This window comes from Anolis sagrei, chromosome 2 (genome assembly GCF_037176765.1).
Source record: "Anolis sagrei isolate rAnoSag1 chromosome 2, rAnoSag1.mat, whole genome shotgun sequence".
Lineage (NCBI taxonomy): Eukaryota > Metazoa > Chordata > Lepidosauria > Squamata > Dactyloidae > Anolis > Anolis sagrei.
The window spans coordinates 77,898,246-77,919,406 of NC_090022.1; the positions used below are offsets into that span (position 1 = coordinate 77,898,246).

The following is a 21,161-nucleotide window of genomic DNA, read 5'->3' on the forward strand; positions in this document are numbered from 1 at the left end:
AAAATGTATAGATTAAAAGATCAGCAAGCAAATGTCACCAGTGCTAAAATAATGCAGACTAGAAAAGCGGTATTGTGGGGATGGAGGTGTTTTGAAATCAGTGCTGTAAAATTGGCATTGAAATGTTTTGTTTTCAGTGAAATTGTATTGTGTAAACATTTGAGTGATGTTTTCCCCAAGGAAATGCAGTCAAATTTTCAGTGAAAATTAAATGATTAAATGAAACATAGATACACTTGCTGATAAAATGCTGCTTAAACAAAAGGTAATGTCCATGATTTACTGTTCTCATTTTTCTTCAGTCTGAAATGAAATAGAAAAAATTCCCATAGGGAAACAGTAATTTCATGACAACTGACTGTAGATGTACTCTAATATATGATTGGACATAGTGTGGCTACTCCATAATACTTGAGCGAAACAAGCATTTCTGATGTTTTATATTTAGGTTTTATATAATTTTTAGTAAATTACATTTAATTTAATTTATAGATGTCATGTTATAAGTTGTTGCCATAAGTAGGGTTATTTTGGGCTATTGTGTTTGTATCTGTTGTTACACTGAGGCATTGAATGTTTGCCTTTTCTGTCTGTTGGAATCTGCCCTGAGCCCCCTAGTTTATTATTATTATTATTATTATTATTATTATTATTATTATTATTTTGACGAAACTGTGATAGGTTATCCAGATGAACATACTGACAATAATATACTTTGATACACCTTTTCCACAGGCACCATCTTATCAGTGTGTTCAGTTTTTAATTTCACTTTCTAATTTGTTCTAAAAATAACACCTTTGTGCCATTTTTTTCAATGTTCACACAGTAAACTTTAAATGGAAAAACATTTCAGCACAATTTTAAATACTGATTAATGGGGAAAACATGCTGTCTTACCAGCTGACACGATATTAGCACAATGTTGTTTATTTTTAATCTTTTGCTGATGTTTTAATTAACACTAAAACACTTTTTGTCAACCTTAAAAAAGCACCACTATTGAAATAATCACACAACGGCACCTAATTATTATTTTTTTACACAAAGTACTTTCACTCTAATTTTAAACAGTAAATTAAAAGACAGATGGAAAGAAGAGAGCACTCAGGTAAACTTTCTTTCCCTGCCTAAACGGCCATGTCATACCTTCTGGTAAATGGAACATAATGAGTTATATGCCCCAAAGAGACACTTCATCCCAGTAGTGTACAGAGTAAGCTACAATTCCAAAAAAGTAAGGTTTGGGGAGCAAGAGAAGCCATTAGCCTGGAAGTAACCCAAAAGAGAACTAGAACTAAGTTAGGACTATTAGAATGACCATCACACGAATGGGATTCGCACAGGTAATGGCATCTTGGTTCATACTTTGTAAAAGTAGATAAGGTCTAGACAATCTAAGAACTAAGTTTTATGTCCCCGGGACTTACCATGGGCCCCTTTAAAAAAGAATTGATTAGAAATTGATTTTTAATTTCTCAAAACCAGTAGAAGGATACATGACTGGGGGAACAGCTGACTGTAGTGGGTAACGTGTGGCCAAATACAAATAAGGCTTGGATAATGTCTCTTCCTCAATGTATTCAGTACATGAGAAAAATACACATCCCTGAAGATGCCAGCCACAGATGCAGGCAAAAAGTCAGGAGAAAATGCTGCTAGAACACAGCCATACGGCCCAGAAAACACACAACACTCCAATGCATATCCCTAGTGATCTGCCCGCTAATGCAAAATAAATATTCCCTGAATGGGTTAAAATCTACAAAGTGGATCTTAAATTACTGTGTCATGTTGACACGAGTCCCCTTTCACTAATACTGCAGGTTAGGCTGGAGCTTCAGAAATAAGTTTTGAATTCAGACACTCAATAAGACCAAGCAACAGATGGCTCAACTTGGCTTCCAAAGCATCACATGAAAAGCAAGACTTTTCCATACAACACCCTGAGCCAAAACCCCACCACAACCAAGAGCAGGCATGACACTCACATATTCTTGAGCAAAGTCTATGAGGTTCTGGAGGTCGATGTCATCACGGTAGGCCTTGACATTATTGTTGATGAAGAAATTGAGCTGGTCCTTGATCCAGTCCTTGAAAATGAAGGCCAGAATACCTGCCGTCAGCTCCAGGAAAAAGATGAGCCCCAGAAACACAGAGAACTGGAGTGTGGTGAGGGATCAAAACAGAGACAGGTTGTCAATCAAGTGCAAGGCCAATGAAATCTGGGCATCCAAGAGCATTGCAAGCCCCTTCTAAGAACCCATCTGTTCAACCTAATCACAACTCTCAGGGATCTACTGCTCATGTGGAATTAAGTTGCTGTAAGAATTTTGCAGAAGGGGAAAATCATTCTTAATAAATATGTCACTGGGGAGCCTCCAAATTCTTATGTTATCTACATTCATCCTTCAATATTGCTGCAGTGCATTTCCTATCACTATTACACAGAAATGTACCTTCCTCTACAATAGAAGGAAATTAAGTTAACACCATATTCCTGCCTCCAACCCCAATTTCCCAGGAAGGTTCAGAGAGGGGGGAAATCCAGCAGCAGTGTCAGGAACACAATATGAGGATTGCAATGTCAAATCCTTTCTTTTTCTTCATTCTATACCTCTATATTAAACTCCCATCACATTAAGGCACATTGGCTGCCTATGAAACACTTCTATTTGAAGCAACAGATCCAATTATTTTTCTACAGCTTGTGCCAATCATTCCTACAGTGCCAAAAAGAAATCCAGTTGCTGTTAGTGTTCTTTGAGAAGCAATGCCTGGGCACAGCTCCACTTAAGCCTAAGAAGGGGAATACGTGACCTTCCAGATGCTGCTGATTTGCAACTCCCATCAGTCCTAGATATCATAGTCAATGAGAAGGGATCATCTAGAGTGCCACAAGTGATTCAGCACTGCCCTAGCCTCTTATCTGTATTTCTAAGGTCCAATGAAGCTGGATTAGAAATAAGATGATTACTAAGTAAAACTAAGATGTGTTTTCTAAGCACTGCAAGCATCCTGCATACATGAGCTCAGCAATCCTATAAGGTAGGCCAATCATTCTCTTCTCTGTATTACAAAGTATGTAGGTTGAAGCTGTATATGAGAGTGTCACTTAGGGCAAGCCAGTGAATTCATGTTTATGCTGAAATATGGATCAGCAATGTTGAACTCTAGAATTGCTATATAAATCTTTCCCAACCATACAGGCTAAAGATGTTGACGTTTTAGACCAACATACTTAGAAAGCACCAGGCCGGGAAAGGCTGTGATTTTTATTTATTTATTTATTTTGCCTTCAAGTCATTTCTAACATATGACAACCCTATCATAGGGATTCCTTGGCAAGATTTGTTCAAAGGGATTTTGAGGTGGACTTAGTGGGATTTGCCCAATGCCACCCACTGAGTTTCCATGTAAGGTGAGCCCTCCCCTCCAGAATCTTAGTCTAACACTCAAACCATTACACCATGCTGGTTCAAGGCTGTGCTACACCATTCAGAAAAGAAGGTAGCAGAAACAAATGACTTACAAATTTGAGCAGGAATGTATTCTCTCTCAAGGCTCCAATGCAGCCAGCAAATCCCAGGACAAACATCACCACTCCGACCACGAGGAAGAGCCAGACAGGATCAAAGCCTCCCAGGTCTGTGATGGAGGACAGATTGGAGAGCACCCCCTGGGCAGACACCAAGAAACATGAGTCTCAGGAAGAAGGACTAAACCTGACCACACAGCCAAGGATCCTTCCAGCGAGAATCAGGTTCAAATCTGGCATTGCATTTCTGGTATCCCAACAGTTATTACAGCAACCACCTCAAATGTTACAACAACCACCTGGGCATTAGTTCTGCCCAGCAGAGGACTTTTAACTGGTTGGAGTAGTTTTAAAATATTTTAAAAACATTTTAAAATAACATTTAATGCAGATTGCATTTAGTGCTTTTTAATTTTTGTATTTTGAACTGATGTAGCTACACTGTTTTAATGAATGGTGTAAGCTGTTTTAGGTGCCATGTGAGAGGAAAACAGGATATAAATTAAATAAATAATAACAACAAATAAAGTGTATAAAAACAATGGGAGAGCAAAGACAGAAAGTAGAGGGGTTGAAATTTATATATAAAATATTGGACGACTCCAAACTCTATGGTCCTAGGTGGCAACAGTTTGTGGAGAGCTGGAGGGTGCTGGAAAGTAGAGCAGTAGCATCTCACCCCCTGCTCTAGAAAGAGAAAATAATGTATTAAGCTGTTGGAGCAGCATAGTGCTCCTAATTGTGTGCATATATGGGCAGAGGAAAGAGGATGCTGTGTAAATAAGTAACATAATGTGTAATGAAAGAATTCTATATTCAGGACAAAAGCAGGCATCACTGCAAAACCTGGCACTTTTTCACATAACTACTTCAAGCAGGCTGGATCCATTGATGATTTCCCAGCAGTTGATGGCTTGAAGCTGACTTAGCACAGCATTTCATGCAAGGTCACACACAAATCCCACCTGTGGTTCTTTTGCTCTGATGGATGGCTCACCTCAAAAAACTTCCAAGTGTCTCTGGATACCAGAGTCATCATGATTTGCATGTGCACCTACTTTATAGCTGATAATGACTTAAGATCAGGAAATTAAATTCAAAGTAGAAAGACATGAAGTTTGTCCCTTATGTGATTGTGTTATTTTTTTAACAACAGATAGTGATGAAATGGGAAGGAGGGATTAATTTTTTGCCCCTGCCCCAGTCCCAAGCAGAACCCTCCACTATACTCCCACAATGGGAGGAAAGCTACATTGCAAATGATCTAAGTAGAAATGTATTTCCATATATATGTTTCAGAATAATATATAAGTCTTCAGATATTGTTTTAGTGAAGGGTTGGAAAGATAAAACAAAATGGACACTGACTAATTGGTGTAAGTATATAGTTACGAGTGGAAATAACAAATTGCAAATGGAACAATATAGATAAAATTGAAAAGGTTACAAAAACTAAGAGGATGTGGGAACTAGTTAGGAATTATTTAGGGAATGTGCTAAGATGTGGAGCGGAAAAATTAAGACTGAGATTGATTTTCAAATGTAACTTCTGTAGTTTGCTGTGTAAATTGCATGTACAAGGAGGGGAGGTTGGGAGTAGGATAAAACAATAAAATAACAATAAAAATATACCAGTCTTCAGATGTCACATCTTTTGCATGACATTTTCCCTTCTCACTGTAATATTTTCTTTAACAAACTAAAATTAAAGACTGTTTCAAAAGAAGGTTGACTTCAGTGATATTGTAACTGGCAAGAGGGCATTTAGAAGAAATTGTGAACATAAGAAACCCTACTCTGAATCAAATCAAAGGTCTGTCTTAGTGAGTATTGGAGTAGCTGACTAAATGCCCCCAGCAGGACACCCACAAGTGTGATAGCAGCACAGGGAAATTCAAGAGAGGTCAATGTGAGAAACAACTGATTGACTAACCTGGTTAGTATATCAATGGGTTTAGGAAATAGTGCCTATACTTGTTTTTCTTAGAAGCAACAGAGTGACTGATTCTGGGTGCTGGGGTGGGGGGTGAGTTAGAGACAAGATATACCAATGGAAGATTCCACATCATTATGTCTGAGAAAATGCTGGACAAGTTTACCTTTTCTGCCCAGGCCCAAAGACCAATGGCCAGGAACGCAGCTCCCAGCAACTGCAAAAGACAAACAGTACTTGTCACACAGAATGCAACAAGAGAGAGTAGCGTTCTTCCCCATCTACATCCCAGTAGCATTACACCCTAACTCACATCATCGGCATTGTCTGCTGAATTAAATCTATCAAGGTCCACACCACATTCTGCCCCCAACAGCCACCTTCCATATATTGAATGCACTGTTGAGAAACAACAATTCATTCTACCAATTTCCCCAGTCAAAGTACTTACAACTTTGCTTGAAGCTTTTAGATTCATAGAAGATATACCCAGAAGCTATAATGAAGTTTGCCTGGATTAAGAGATTAGTGAGGATTACAAGCCTGGGCTAGGAAAGAAGCTACTGTCGCACCAACAGCTTTTCCAGTCTCTCGACACCTGGGCATGACAGCCACCTAAAACTAATTAGCAACACAGGACAACTCCCAGGCATCCAAACGGTGAGTTGGGTTTCACCAGGAGCCTTAATACATATGAATGTTGATTTCACTTCCGCAAAAGAATCATTAGAGTAGTTGACCACACGGCCAGTTTGGATCTCAGAGCTTGGTAATTGTTGAATGCAGGACCAAAATTACTCCGGTTTCTGTCATCAGAGTCTTCATTTTGCCTTTCATGTTCTACCTTTCCTCTTCTTCCTTCCTCTCCACCAGCATTTATTATTTCCTATTTATACTGAGCCCAATGGGGCTTTTTCTCTACTATGTATTTAGCCTAATTTACAGTTTGGGGTACATGCTTATGTTTCACTCCACCTTATAATCACAAAGCAAGGGAACAGAGGAACAGGGAGAGTCAAGTGTATAAGAGGCAGAGAAATAGAGACTAAGTCTGAAACCCTCTAGGTTGCAATATGTTTTTTATTTTTTTATAAAATGAATGTTTGACTCTTTTTCAACATGTTTCAGGCAAAAATAGGGACACAACATCCCCCTTCCAGCCCCAATTTTCCCTGAAGTACTAACTTTCAAGTATATCCATTTGTAGAGCCCACAATTTACACATTTTAAAATTGAAATCAGAACAGGGTCATTGCCAATGGCAATGAATTGTTTGGTAGCTGTTACATTTCAGAGTTAAATATACACGAAGTACACTCTCCAACCACACACACATCACAAAAGAGTTGCTGTGGTTTGTTCAGTTATTTTCATTTAAGTGGTAAGCAGTCTCATTGGCTCTGGAAGCCATATTTCTTGCAAGCTTCAGTCAAAGTCAGAGAACTTTAGCACTAGTTCCTGAGCTTGATCTCTCTGTATCCTCAACAGATAAGAAACACACGCATCACAAAGACTACTAACTTCCTGCATCAATAGAACGTCATCGTCTAAGCAAGACTTTAAAGGAAAGAATATACTTCTCTCTCTTAAAACAAATTTGCAAGGCCATAGTACAGAACAGCTCTTACAACTTTCCAATCCCATTTTTAGTGGCAAAATACCCCACCGAAATGAATCCTGATTTATAAGCCCTGGGGAATCAAAGGCTAGAGACACAGCATTTGGTGTAATTCAAAGGCTGGCACAGTGCAAACAATGCCCACTCTGTTCCCATAGTGGGAGCTAGATATTCGTGGAACAACAACAGCATTCATAAGTGTTCTTTCCCTACCCACGCATTAGGCTTTGTCTATGGCAGTGGCTTCTTACTGAAAAGTCTTCAGACTAAGGAAATTTGTGTATAAGTTTCTCAACTAGTGGGGCACAAGGGAACTGGGAGCGATTGGGATGGCCCAACATGGTGACTCAGTTTTAAAGGACTCCCCAAGCCATCGGGCCCAACCTGCTGGTTGCCCAAGAAGCATCTCTGAGAAATGGTCATCCAGCCTCTATATTCAAATGTACAACAGAGAAAAATCTGCATTTCCAAGGTAGTCTATTCCATTGTCAAGTAACTCTTATGATCAGAACTCTTCCTAATGAGCTGCTAGAAACTGAACCTTAATCCAGACAAGACAGAGATGCTATTAGTCAGTTAGATAGAATAGGGAGTCAGCCTGTGTTAGATGGGGTCACACTCCCCCTGAAAATGAAAGATTGCTGTTTGGGGGTATTTTGAGGAAAAACTTCCTAATTGTGAGAGCTATTCAGCAGTGGAACTCTCTACCCGGAGCAGGCCCATAGCCAGGATTTCGTTTCGGGGGGGGGGGGGGCTGATTTTTTTTCAGGGGGGGGGTTCGGGGGGGCTGAGTTTCGGGGGGGGCTGAGTCTGAGTGAAAGAGGGCCTAGCCTAGCAAACCTTTTGTATCATTACCCCAATATCCCCATGCATATGGGATATATTGAGTATGGTGATCAGATCATGATATGAATAAACATAACAGTTTAAATAATGCACCAGTAAGGGCTTTTCGCGAACCACCATGAGAATTTTGGGGGGGGGGGGCTAAAGCCCCTGAAGCCCCCCCCCCCCCCCCCCGCTTCATGCCTGACCCGGAGTGTGGTTGAGGCTCCTTTTTCAAAAGCTTTTAAACAGAGGCTGGATGGCCATCTATCAGGGGTGCTTTGAATGCAATTTTTCTACTTTTTGGCAGGGGGTTGGACTGGATGTCCCACGAGGTCTCTTCCACTCTGTGTTTCTATGATTCTATTGTTAGCCACCTTGAGTCCCCACGGGGAGAAAAGTAGGGTATAAATAATAATAATAATCTCATATAGTTTGAATCTATTGGTTTGAGTCATACTCATCAGGGCATCAGGAAACAAGTTTGCTTGATCTTCCACTGACAATCTCTCAGTTATTTAGAAACAGTTATCAAATCAACTCTATCTCCTCTTATTCAGGCTGAACATGTTTGATCTACTTGAAGAAACACAAAAAAAAAAATCTCTACTCTGCAGAGTCCTATTTAAAATTTGAGTGCCCTGTGGGGTGAGAAGGGCAGAATATAAATACTGTAAATAAAATTAATAAATAATAAATAAATAAATGTTAAACTATATTTCCTTAAAATATTATTGCTATGTTTGAATCAGGCCTTTATCTAAAACCGACTTCATACTCAGCCATTCTTTGATCCCACCAAAGTTAATGTGTATATCTCACACAAATAAGTCATGCAATAGAAGGAGGATTTAGATTCACAACTACTAAGAATCAGTTCACCATATTCTTCTTGATATAGTAAGGGCAATACTCCTACGTTTGATTTATGTGGCAAAATCATTACTCTGATTTGATAACACTCATGGTCACAACATCAAGAATCATGCAAATATGGTATTACATATGCACAAATGAAATGCCAACAAAAGACCTTCTAGTACTACAATCACAGGGAGGACAAGATATCTTTTAGGTGCCCTTCAAGGTTTTTCCCCAACAATTCCAGAGAGCCTCATTCCCTTACCTCTAACACATATTTAGACATGACACATGCTGTGGCTTAAAAGTCTCTGGACAAAGGATGTGGCAGTCAACCAAGCATGTGTATAAAACACATTTGCCACCTGCCAGACAGCAATACACTGGAGCATTGCTTTTTTGAGATGGAAACTGAAGGGCTGTACACTCATTTTTTGTAAGTTAATCTCACATCTTCCAGGAAGCAAGTCCTTTCAAACAAAGAGGTCTGACAAAATACAATCCCCATCATCTTATTTATTTGCAAACCTTATGATAATTCCCATGTCAGATGTCATCTTTCTGTTACCGCCCAGGCTTGTTCAGCTGACAACTTTACAGCCTGGGAATAAACTTACCAAATATAGGGTATAACCTGGTATAACCTATGAAGCATACCACATCTCTATATATAAAATGCTCTGTTTGTTTTTAGAGACATCATAACTCAACAACCGCTGGATGAATTGATGCCATATTTGCCCACAACACACCTACTAATAGAAGGAGTGACCATCACTCAGAGAAACACCATAAAACACAGTGTCACGTACTTTTAAAAAACCCCAAAACCTAGAATATACTACAGCGCATGTGCGCAAACGACTTGCCTGGCCCTGCCCCCCTGCTGCGCGAGGGAAAACAAACCAAACACCTGTCCCACCTCCCTCGAGAAGAGACTGCAGAGGAGACCATCGGTAAGTAAAAGGAGGTTGGACTGGATAGCCTCCCAGTTCAAAGCAGGGATTTTCTACCATGATATTCTGGGATATAGGGCTGTGTGGAACGGCTCTGAGAGTAGAATTTCTAATCTAATGTAAGGGACCAGCAACATTTTTTAGTGAATGGTATCATATTCATACCCATTCACTATAATTGTTTCTCTATTTTCTGGAAACATATCACTGGCCACAACAGATGACTTCTGGGCCGGCACCAGTTCAAGGGCAAACCATGCTAAGTAAAATTGTCTTGGATTACTACACTATGCTACATCTCTGGCAAAGATCATCTCAGCGGGCAGCTTCCTTACTGAAACGGAGCCAGAAAATCAATTTCATTGAAGAACTCTTTATGTTTATAATCCCACCAGACCATGCAATGCCATCTGAACAAGGCACTCAAGAAACACAAGGGAAGAGAACAACAGCTGCAACTCTCGCTTTGCATGAGACGTATTTATGTAATTGTTCTGCCAGGTGCCTACTCAATCATTTAATCAAAGGCTGCTCAGATACGCCTCACCCTGCTCTCTCAGCAGGCTGAATCAATTCCTAGGATTTGCACAACATACGTGTCCTTTCAGATCTTCTTATCTGAATTTAGTGTAATGCCTACTACTATCTGGAACTGAATTCCTCTGAAGAGGCTTGCTTGTTGCTGCTCTTTCCAGTCTGAGGCTGAATGGATTACTCTAAGTTCTAGCTTTCCCTAGGATTACTCAGATACAGAACTTCCTGCATCAAGAAGCCTATCTATCTATTTGGAATGCAAGCCAAGACTATTACAACTGAAGCTGATGGAAAAGCTAATAAGTAGATTCCAACATTTGAAGTTGAGTTCATTATTTGGTAGATTTGATTATTACAGTAGCCTTGTTTAATCTGCATTATGAACCACATAGAGAGTACTGCTAGAGCAGTGTAACACTTTAATATTTTTTTTCTTAAACAGCAGTGTTCACTGAACAAGAAGTACAAGGTCAATTTTCATCACAACAGGAAACACGATATAGGAACCGACTATAATTAATCACAGCTTCCTCAACAATTGCACGCATTTAAAACAACACAATGTTATCATGACTTTCAAATATGACCAATAGAGTCCAGAACAATCACCGCCATTCAAGACAGGATGTCAACTTTGAGAGCTCCAAACTTATTCCAATGAAATGAAATTATTGTGAAGAACATTGTTTTATGGACAAAATAGCAGGTAATACAGACCAGTTACAATATTTCATATAAATTCACATATGTTTACATCTTTATTATTATTATACAGGCAGCCCTCAACTTTGATAGGCATCAGGGGTATGGTTTCTCACAAAAGTGGAACAATCTGTGACTATAGGCCTATTTTTTAAAACCTAGTGTTATTCAATAGTCGACATCTGGCAGAAGCAGATGATAGAATCGCATTGGAGCACCCAGAAATGCCTAGAAAGACATGTATAGGGCAGCAATGGAGGCTGCAGCAATAAATGAGTACAGTAATCAATGAATAATCAAATTTGTGAAGGCATACCTTGCAAATGTGGAGGAACGACTGTATTCAATGTCCACATTTGCAGGTTTGACTTTTGAGGATTTGATTCAAGGATTTGATTAATATGGTGTCTCTAGAAATCTCCAGCTCATTTTGTACCCCTCTGTGGTCAATTTCCTGTGGTTGCTGGTCAGTTGCACTGGAGGACCATAACTCCTAAAGAAGTGTTCTTGCGGGGTATAGTGCTTTTGTATTTGTGGTTTTTCCATTTTTACATGGGTTTTACACTTCTAACCTCAGGAAATGTGGAGGACTGACTGTCCAGTGTCCAAAGGTAGCACATTACTTCCTACATAATCCTGTGCAAGAATTTTGTTACATTTTGAACAGTCTGAAATCTCTTTATATGCTCTGGTTGGAGGCAAATGTTCCTTTCTGTTTCCAAAGAAAGAATAATTTGCTTATGCCCTGAAGATGTATAAAGGATAGAGATTACCTTTCCTGCTTTAAAAAGCATTTTAAGTATTTTTGTTTTGCTACAATACAGCTACCGATACTGTTTCTACATTTTTACTTGTTAAAAGAAATGTACACCAAACATCAAAGACGTTCACGTTACACTGAACAAACACAAGGTATGTTCACACCTGCATGCACAGCAATTCTGAGGGTTGTGAAAGTATACCTCTCCTGAGGCAGTCTAAAAATGTGTAAATTAAGGATGTCACCACTTCTTTTACCCTCTCGATACTGAAGGCTTCCTTTGTGAAAAGGAAAGCTTTCTATCCACTGAGGGCCTCCACACAATTTTAAAATCTAGCAAGTCAGGCTGAGGAGCTGGAGATATTTGCCCAATTCAGAACTTCTGGAGATATCTTCTACTGCATTACATTTGGTGGATACTTTGTGGCCCAGAAGAGCCGTTGCCGAGGAATTTGGAGAAGGGGAGTTGGTGAGACAATTCTGTGGGAGAGTGGAGTTATCTGTGAGAGGAAAAAATATGACCCCAAGGAGCGGTCCTGATGAACAAACAAAAAGACCAAGTCATAGGAGGCAGCTGAGGAGAGAAGGGCAGCCCAAAATCCCCTCACAGCTTTCTTCCAGCAGATGCAGTTATGGACTTCCACAGCCCTCTTTTTATGCATCAGGAGAGCCCTCTCTGATCACAGACCAAAGCAACACTTTGTCCTAAATAAACATCTAATACTTTTAATTTTGTTTTCCCTTGATTTGGTGTGTTTATAAATTTACCTTGTGTATATATATGTTTTTTTTTAAGTTCTTGTGGGTTTTTTCGGGCTATAGGGCCATGTTCTAGAGGCATTTCTCCTGACGTTTCGCTTGCATCTATGGCAAGCATCCTCAGAGGTAGTGAGGTCTGTTGGAAATAGGACAATGGGTTTATATATCTGTGGAATGGCTGGGGTGGAGCAAAGAGCTCTTCTCTGCTAGAGCTAGGTGTGAATGTTTCAACTGACCACCTTCATTAGCATTTGAAGGCCTGCATGTGCCATTTCATTACCTTTTATGCATGTGCTTAGGTCTTTCTTGAGACTTGCAACCCATACACAAGACAAATAGTGGATTAATGAGATGTGAGACCTAAGCATATGCACAACACATAACACTAGGGAGACGGAAGAATTGTGAAATGATAGGAAACCATGTTGTTTAACATCTACATGAAGCCGTTGGGAGAGATCATCCGGAGTTTCGGGGTGCGGTGTTATCTGTACGCAGATGATGTCCAACTCTGTCACTCCTTTCCACCTACTTCTAAGGAGGCTGTTCAGGTCCTGAACCGGTGCTTGGCTGCTGTGTCGGACTGGATGAGGGTGAACAAATTGAAGTTGAATCCAGACAAGACAGAGGCACTCCTGGTCAGTCGAAAGGCCGAACGGGGCATAGGGTTACAGCCTGTGTTGGACGGGGTTACACTCCCCCTGAAGACGCAGGTTCGCAGCTTGGGTGTGACCCTGGATTCATCGCTGAGCCTGGAGCCTCAGGTCTCAGCGGTGGCCAGGGGAGCATTTGCACAGCTTCGGCTCGTGCGCCAGCTGCGCCCGTACCTCGGGAAGTCGGACTTGGCCACGGTAGTCCACGCTCTGGTCACATCCCGCATAGATTACTGCAACGCGCTCTACGTGGGGCTGCCCTTGAAGACTGCCCGGAAGCTCCAGATGGTCCAGCGCTCGGCAGCCAGGTTGCTAACAGGAGCAGCTCTCAGGGAGCATACCACTCCTCTGTTGAGCCAGCTCCACTGGCTGCCAATTCCCTACCGGGCACAATTCAAGGTGCTGGCATTAGCCTACAAAGCCCTAAACGGTTCCGGCCCCACCTACCTCTCCGAACGCATCTCCTCCTATGAACCGACACGGACATTAAGATCGTCCGGGGAGGCCCTGCTCTCGGTTCCGCCTGCGTCACAGGCACGGTTGGCGGGAACGAGAGACAGGGCCTTCTCGGTGGTGGCCCCTCGGTTATGGAATGCCCTACCAAGCGACATCAGACAGGCCCCTTCGTTGCTGGCATTTAGGAAGAAGCTCAAAACCTGGCTTTTTGAGCAAGCGTTTGGCTAATCAGCGCAATTGTACACAGAATGACGGTAAACTGAACATAGGAACGGTATAAGGATATGAGACTGGATCTTGGTTGCGATCGAGGCATTGTATGAATGGTTGTGTGTTTGTTATTGGGTATGCTGTGTTTTAATTGTTATTGTTGTGGTAATTAATATTGTGTAAACCGCATTGAGTCACCTATTATAGGTTGAGAAACGCGGTATAGAAATAAAGCAAATAAATAAATAAATAAATAAATAAACTGCAACTTTCTGCTTTCACCCTTAAGGTGATGGCAGCAGTGCTCCTGTTTGTTCATCTCTCTGATACTCAGTCTCTCTTCAGCCTCATATCTCATAACAAGCAGTGACCAAACAAGACATGAGGCTAGAGAAAGAGTGAGGATCTGAGAAAGAAACAAGAACAAGCATTTTTTATTCTGCTTAATATCTTTTCAGTCTATTGCATTCATTTTTATTATTTGAACTTATTTGTATTGACTTCAAGTTGTAGCCACAATCATATGTATCTTGCTCTATTAACACAGTCAGGTAATATAGCAAGCAAAAGCATTTGATCACACATTGCTGAGTCATGCGGAAACATCAATTTTGACAGCAAGTTTGACATCTGGACTTCAAGGCACTCCTACTTAACCACAAAGTCTTCAAGGAATTTGTCAACCACTGGGTGGGGGACCACAAATAAGCAGAGGGAGACTGAATCCTAGAGTTGATAAGCCACAAACAAATTAAATAACAAAACAGTCCAGGGGTGAATGAGTTCATGGATCTGCTAGCAGATTAGCAAGAGTTTCTGACTTTCAGTTGTTTAACAGGGGCAACAACAAACTGGTCTCTTTTTCTGTTATACTATGGTAACTGAAGGACCTAGAGATTCCTAAAGACCATATTAATCAAAAACACATATATTCAAATTTACAATAGTTAAATCTGCAAATGTGGGAGGCTGACCATATTGAGTTTTTTTCACCTGGCTTCTCTTGGTGGATCATAGTTTTGTAAAAAAAATACTGCATATCAAAAGTCTGCCAATCACTCAGGCTGGATCTACATTGCTATATAATCCAGTTTCAGAATGCAGATTAACTGTATTGAATTAAATTATACGGCAATGTAGACTCACATAATCTAGTTCAATGCAGTTATTCTGCATTCTGAAACTGGATTACATGGCAGTGTAAATCCAGACTCAATCAGGAAGGTGAATTCATAACCCCTAGCACAACTTCCCACAACTATCACAAGAAGGAAAAAGCAAAGGTTGGAAATAGTGATAAATAACAAACTTCCCAGCTAAAATGCTCTCAGATGTTTACCAGCTTTCTCAGATAACATTCATGGGTAGAAAAGGTATGGTAATCTATTTCCTGAGCGATCTCTGCTGGCTCACATTGTTAGTACAGGTGCTGCTCCCAGCCAACTATCCTTTCCTTTCATATCCTTTTGTTTTGGTACATCCCACTGTAGCAGCCAGAGCAGAGCACTGGCTACAAATTCAACAATACACCTGAGAACAAGAGAAGGCATCTCAGAGGGGTGCAGGTTAAGGGCTGAATGAAAAACATAGGCACAAAGCAAATCAAAAGAACAGATCCAAATAGAAAAGACGCTCACCAAACAAAAGGCTCCTGGCCAGGATGAGCTGAGCATGCAATTCACAGCAATGAATACAAGTTTGATCAAGAGTAATGAGTTAAAAAACTTCTTTGTGCATGCCCACAAAAGCAGCTAACTTTGGGTGCTGTTCTGCTGAATCTAACAGAATGCAGGAAATCTGATGTAACATTAACAGACAGAAAATTACTTACCACTTTTTTTCTGTCAGGGCTAGGAGAATTCTGCCCCATACACATACACACACACACATACATATATTCCTTCTTTGGCATGTATGTGAGTGTATATATTCTTTCTTTGGTGTGTGTGTGTGTGTGTGTGTGTATCACACCAAAGAAGGAAATGCTAAAAGAAAGAAGTGTAGAGCATAAAGCTGAATTGTAACGCTACATACAATCATCCCCCCCATATTTGCGGTTTTGATTATTCATAGATCTGATTAAAATGTTCTCTAGATCCTTCAGTGTGTGGCTCTATGGTCAATTTCCTCTACTCATGCTGCAGGACTTAGAGATTTCTAGAGAGAACACCTCTTTAAGAATCTTTAGGTCCCCTACAATGTGATTCTGTATTCAGCTTCCCATACTGGAAGTCCTAGATATTTTCAGAGATGTGGTCTCTCAGGTAAAATAAATAGAAATTTATTTATTTGTGGTTTTTAACTTTCACAGTGGGCTCGGCTGCTAACCCCAGGAGATGACTGTACTTTGTATATAAAGATCCCAGGTTCAACTCTAAAGACCTCAAGTACACAGGCCATGTGTGGACCTTTCTCCTGAGATGATGCCCATCCAACGATTTTTGACCGTGTATTGTCGAAGGCTTTCATGGCCAGAATCACTGAGTTGCTGTAAGTTTTTCGGGCTGTATGGCCATGTTCCTCACCACCTCTGAGGATACATGGCCATACAGCCCGAAAAACTTAGAGCAACCGAATTTTTGACTGCATGGACTAATGGACTAATTAGAGTCAAGCACCCTCATGTGTTCGTTTCTTCAAACCCCACAAGTTTGGAAGCAGGAAATAATAATGATAACAGTAATAAGGAAATGCTATGTTAATCTTTGCTCTCTTCCCCAAGATAATTCACTTGTTCTGATCATGCAACACCTAAGGGAGACCCCTGCAATTTGGATGCATTTCTCAGGCATTAAGCAAATCATTCAGTGCTCTGCCACATTCCCTAAGTTGGTCCCTCAAAGCCAATCAACCAATTTCAGGAATTTGCTTCTGATAAGGACAGCCAGCAGGTGCAATTGAGGATTTGTTTGATTCTCCCTTTATCAGTAGAGCCTTGGGGGGGGGGGGGTGCCAATAGAGAGAAAGCAGGCTCCTTCCTCTGAGCTTAGCACTTCAAACTATGTTTCTTGGAATTTGGTCCTTAAAGAACAGACATGGGCAAACTTCGACCCTTCAGGTGTTTTGGACTTCAGTTCCCAAAATTCTTAACAGCCTACCGGCTGTTAGGAATTGTGGGAGTTGAAGTCCAAAACACCGGGAGGCTGAAGTTTATCCATGCCTGCCAAAGAGTTTTAGAGCACATATGACTGGACCACATATTCAATTGGAGGCTGAGAGGCATGCAAATATCCACGGGGAAGAAAAGGTGCCCTGAGCTCACAACCTCTCACTCGTTTCCTTTTTGTTGTTGTTGTTGTTGTTGTTAGCCTTGATGATGTTTCTGACTTATGGCATCCCTATCACAAGGTTTTCTGGGGTTGAGGTTATGTGACTCCAAAGGTCATCCAGTGGGTTTCCATGGCCAAGTAAAGAACTGAATCCTGATCTGGAATTATGGGAGTTGCAGTTTAGGTGAGGCACCCACACTTTTTGGCAGAGAAGGCTAAAAGCCTTATAAAGGGGCAGCTCCCACAATTCACACCACTGAATCAGGGCAGTTAAGGTGGGGTCACACCACAATTATTCTCCAATGCAAACGCACGCTTGGAGATCTCAAGGATATTGTATATTATTAGCATGGTGGCGCAGTGGGTTAAACCCCTGTGCCGGTAGGACTAAAGACTGACAGGTCGCAGGTTCGAATCCGGGGAGAGGCGGATGAGCTCCCTCTATCAGCTCCAGCTCCTCATGCGGGGACATGAGAGAAGCCTCCCACAAGGATGATAAAAACATCAAATCATCCAGGCGTCCCCTGGGCAACGTCCTTGCAGATGGCCAATTCTCTCACACCAGGAGTCACTCCTGACACGACCAAAAAAAAAAAAAAGCATGCAAAGTATATTATTTTCACAGAATTGTTTCATTCCCTATTCCAACATTTAATTCTTTCATTATAAGTTTACTGTTATGACTGTGTATTATTTTGTATTACTCCTGATGTTGTTTGTTTACTTTGCAACGCATTGAAAGTTGGTCTGTTCTGATGCTGTAAACCAGTGGTTCTCAACCTGGGGTCCCCAGATGTTTTTGGCCTTCAACTCCCAGAAATCCTAACAGCTGGTAAACTGGCTGGGACCACTGCTGTAAACTGCTGTAAACTTCTGTAAACCATCCTAAGTCTGTTTTGGGAAAGAGGTGCAGTCCAGAAATAGTTTTATTATTATTATTATTATTATTATTATTTGTATAGGTTTGCTTTGGGATACTTTCTGCTTCTTAGGGTGCATTTATTTGTTATTTTATATTTATATATTTTGTTATGATGTTTTTTATGTTGTTCTGTGTCTAATTATGTTGTATCATTTTTGGGCTTGGCCTCATGTTAGCTGCCGCAAGTCCCTGTGGGGAGATGGTGGTGGGTTATAAATAAAGTTTATTATTATCTACACCAGGCGTGGGCAAACTTGGGCCTTCCAGGTGTTTTGGACTTCAGCTCCCACAATTCCTAGCAGCCGGCAAACTGGCTGGGATTTCTGGGAGTTGAAGTCCAAAACACCTGGTCTGCCCGTGCCCGCACTGTAGAATAAAGGCATGGCTCAGTGCTATGAAACCATGGGAGTCGGAGTACGAGAAGGTTTGCCTGCCAAGGAGTGAGGGGCCACACTAAACTCCACTTCCCAGGCAATAAAGTGATGCCAAACTGCATTCATTCCACCCTAAGTGTGGGGAAAATGGAGCAGTCCAAGAGGCTGACCTTTCTCCTCGCGGAGTAACCCCACAAGGCACCTAGGGGCCCCCCAAGAGCACAACAGACCCCTCCCCTTTTGCCTAGGAAGGGCTCTCTGTCTTCCCGACGCAAAAAGGCAGGAGGTCCTGCTGGTTTCCCGGCAGGCATCGTACACCCCCCCCCCCCCATCTCTCCAAGGCAGGCCCAAGCTCGGTGCGGACAATAAGGGTTGGAATGACCCAGCGCCAGCGGGCCGGGACTCCCCCAGAGTGGGCTCTCCGCCCGCTCCCTCCCTCTCTCCCTCCCCCCCCCCCCGCACCCCGGGAGCACAGCGGTGCGATCCGGCGCGCGCCCCCATTCTTCCCTGCGCGCGCCCCTCCCTCTGTGTCTGTCTCACCCAGAAGAGCACGTTGGAGGCGAAGAGCAGGTACTTGGAGCAGCAGCTGACCTGAGGCCCCTGGAAGTGCAGGGCTTTGCCTGGCATGGCGGGCGAGGGGCCTGGGCGATGCCCGCCCGCCTCACAGCCCCATGCCGCCCGCCCGCCCCCCCGACAGACACAGAGCCGGAGAGCCAGCAGCAGCAGCAGCAGCGCCAGCGCCGCCTTGCCTCGCGCGCCCCCTAGAGGAGCGCAGGGGGAACCACACCTGACCTACGCCGACGAGCACAGTAGGGTCAGTGGGTGCTGGAGGAAAATCCTGAGAGTGGGTTGTTGTAGCTTTTTCCGGGCTATATGGCCATGTTCTGGAGGCAATTTTTCTCCTGACGTTTCGCCTGCATCTATGGCAAGCATCCTCAGAGGTAGTGAGGTCTGTTGGAAGTAGGAAAATTGGGTTTATATATCTGTGGAATGACCAGGGTAATGTTTCAGCTGATCACCTTGATTTGCATTCAATGGCCTGGAAGCGCCTGGGGGGAATCTCTTGTTGAGAGTGAATTGATGTGCCTGATTGTTAACTCTCTGTTGTTTTGCTGTTGTAATTTTTGAGTTTTTTAATACTGGTAGCCAGATTTTGTTCATCTTCATGATTTCCTCCTTTCTGTTGAAATTGTCCACATGCTTGTGGATTTCAATGGCTTCTCTGTATAGTCTGACATGGTGGTTGTGAGAGTGGTCCAGCACTTCTGTGTTCTCAAATAATATGCTGTGTCCAGGTTGGTTCATCAGGTGCTCTGCTATGGCTGATTTCTCTGGTTAGAGTAGTTTGCAGTGCCTTTCATGTTCCTTGATGCGTGTCTGGGCGCTGCGTTTGGTGGTCCCTATGTAGACTTGTCCACAGCTGCATGGTACACGGTAGACTCCTGCAGAGGTGAGAGGATCCCTCTTGTCCTTTGCTGAACGTAGCATTTGTTGGATTTTGAGAGTGCCTTGGACCGCGAGAAGATCCAACCAGTCCATCCTCCAGGAAAGAAAACCCGACTGCTCGTTGGAGGGAAGGATATTAGAGGCAGATGAAGCACCATTAAAGCCCTGGCAGACCATGCAAAAAAGAATCTGCGAACCCCACCTCCTCCAAGATGAACTTAACCACCTAAACTGGGCTTTATAGGCCAATGGATACTCCACCTCAGACATTGGAAGAGCTGCAAGGCCAAGAACAAGCCACAAGAGTAAAGACAAAGATCCACCCAGAGGAAAAGTGTTCCTGCCATACATCAAGGGAACCACTGACTGCATAGGGAAGCTGATGAGGAAACACAACATACAAACAATCTACAAACCCACCAAGAAAATCCAACAAATGCTACATTCAGGAAAGGACAAGAGGGATCCTCTCCCCTCTGCTGGAGTCGACTGTATCCTATGCAGCTGTGGACAAGTCTACATAGGGACCACCAAACGCAGCATTACCCAAACACAAATCAAGGAACATGAAAGGCACTGCAGACTACTTCAACCAGAGAAGTCAGCCATAGCAGAGCACCTGATGAACCAACCTGGACACAGCATATTATTTGAGAACACAGAAATGCTGGACCACTCTCACAACCACCATGTCAGGCTACACAGAGAAGACATTGAAATCCACAAGCATGTGGACAGTTTCAACGGAAAGGAAGAAACCATGAAAATGAACAAAATCTGGTGACCAGTATTTTAAAAAGTATAAAATTATAACAGTAAATAAAAAACAAAACTCAAACACAGGGGAACTCCAGAGAAGAAACAATCAGGTCAGGAACACCTAATCACCTCTCAACAAAGGAATTTCCTAGGCGGTAACAAGCGACACCTAAAAACCGCCAGGTCATCAAATGCTAATCAAGGTGACCAATTGAAACATTCACACCTCGCTCCAACAGACAAGAGTTTTTTCTCCCACCCTGGACATTCTACAGATATATAAACCCAATTTTCCCAGTTTCCAACAGACCTCACAACCTCTGAGGATGCTTATTTATTATTTATTTATTTACAGTTTTTATATTCCGCCCTTCTGACCCCGCAGGGGCCTCAGGGCGGATTACAGTGTACACATATATGGCAAACATTCAATGCCAACTTTTGACATACAAACATACAGACATACACAGAGGCTATTTAACTTTTTCTGGCCGCCAGGAGAGCTGTCGCTTTCATCATCCATCTGCGACACTGATGAAGCACTTCCGCATTCCCCGCATGCTTCCCTGCTGAAATGCTTTGTTGG

General features: G+C 42.2%; 1 protein-coding gene across 3 annotated transcripts in view; it reads right to left on the minus strand.

Annotated features, from left to right (window-relative positions):
* TSPAN17 (tetraspanin 17) overlaps positions 1–19,077 on the minus strand; it is a 28,988-nt gene extending 9,911 nt beyond the window's left edge. For 2 of the 3 annotated variants that reach the window (XR_009630786.2, XM_060765612.2), the window contains exons 1-4: positions 18,911–19,077; positions 5,638–5,688; positions 3,533–3,679; positions 1,992–2,162 (exon numbers count right to left, since the gene is read on the minus strand). Coding sequence is in view for 2 of the 3 variants with exons in the window: in XM_060765612.2 (XP_060621595.2) it covers positions 1,992–2,162; positions 3,533–3,679; positions 5,638–5,688; positions 18,911–18,997 (456 nt within the window). In the remaining variant the exon portion in view is untranslated. The remainder of the gene's footprint in view (positions 1–1,991; positions 2,163–3,532; positions 3,680–5,637; positions 5,689–18,910) is intronic. The other variant, XM_060765611.2, reaches the window with a different exon arrangement.
* Between the last annotated feature and the right edge of the window lie 2,084 nt (positions 19,078–21,161).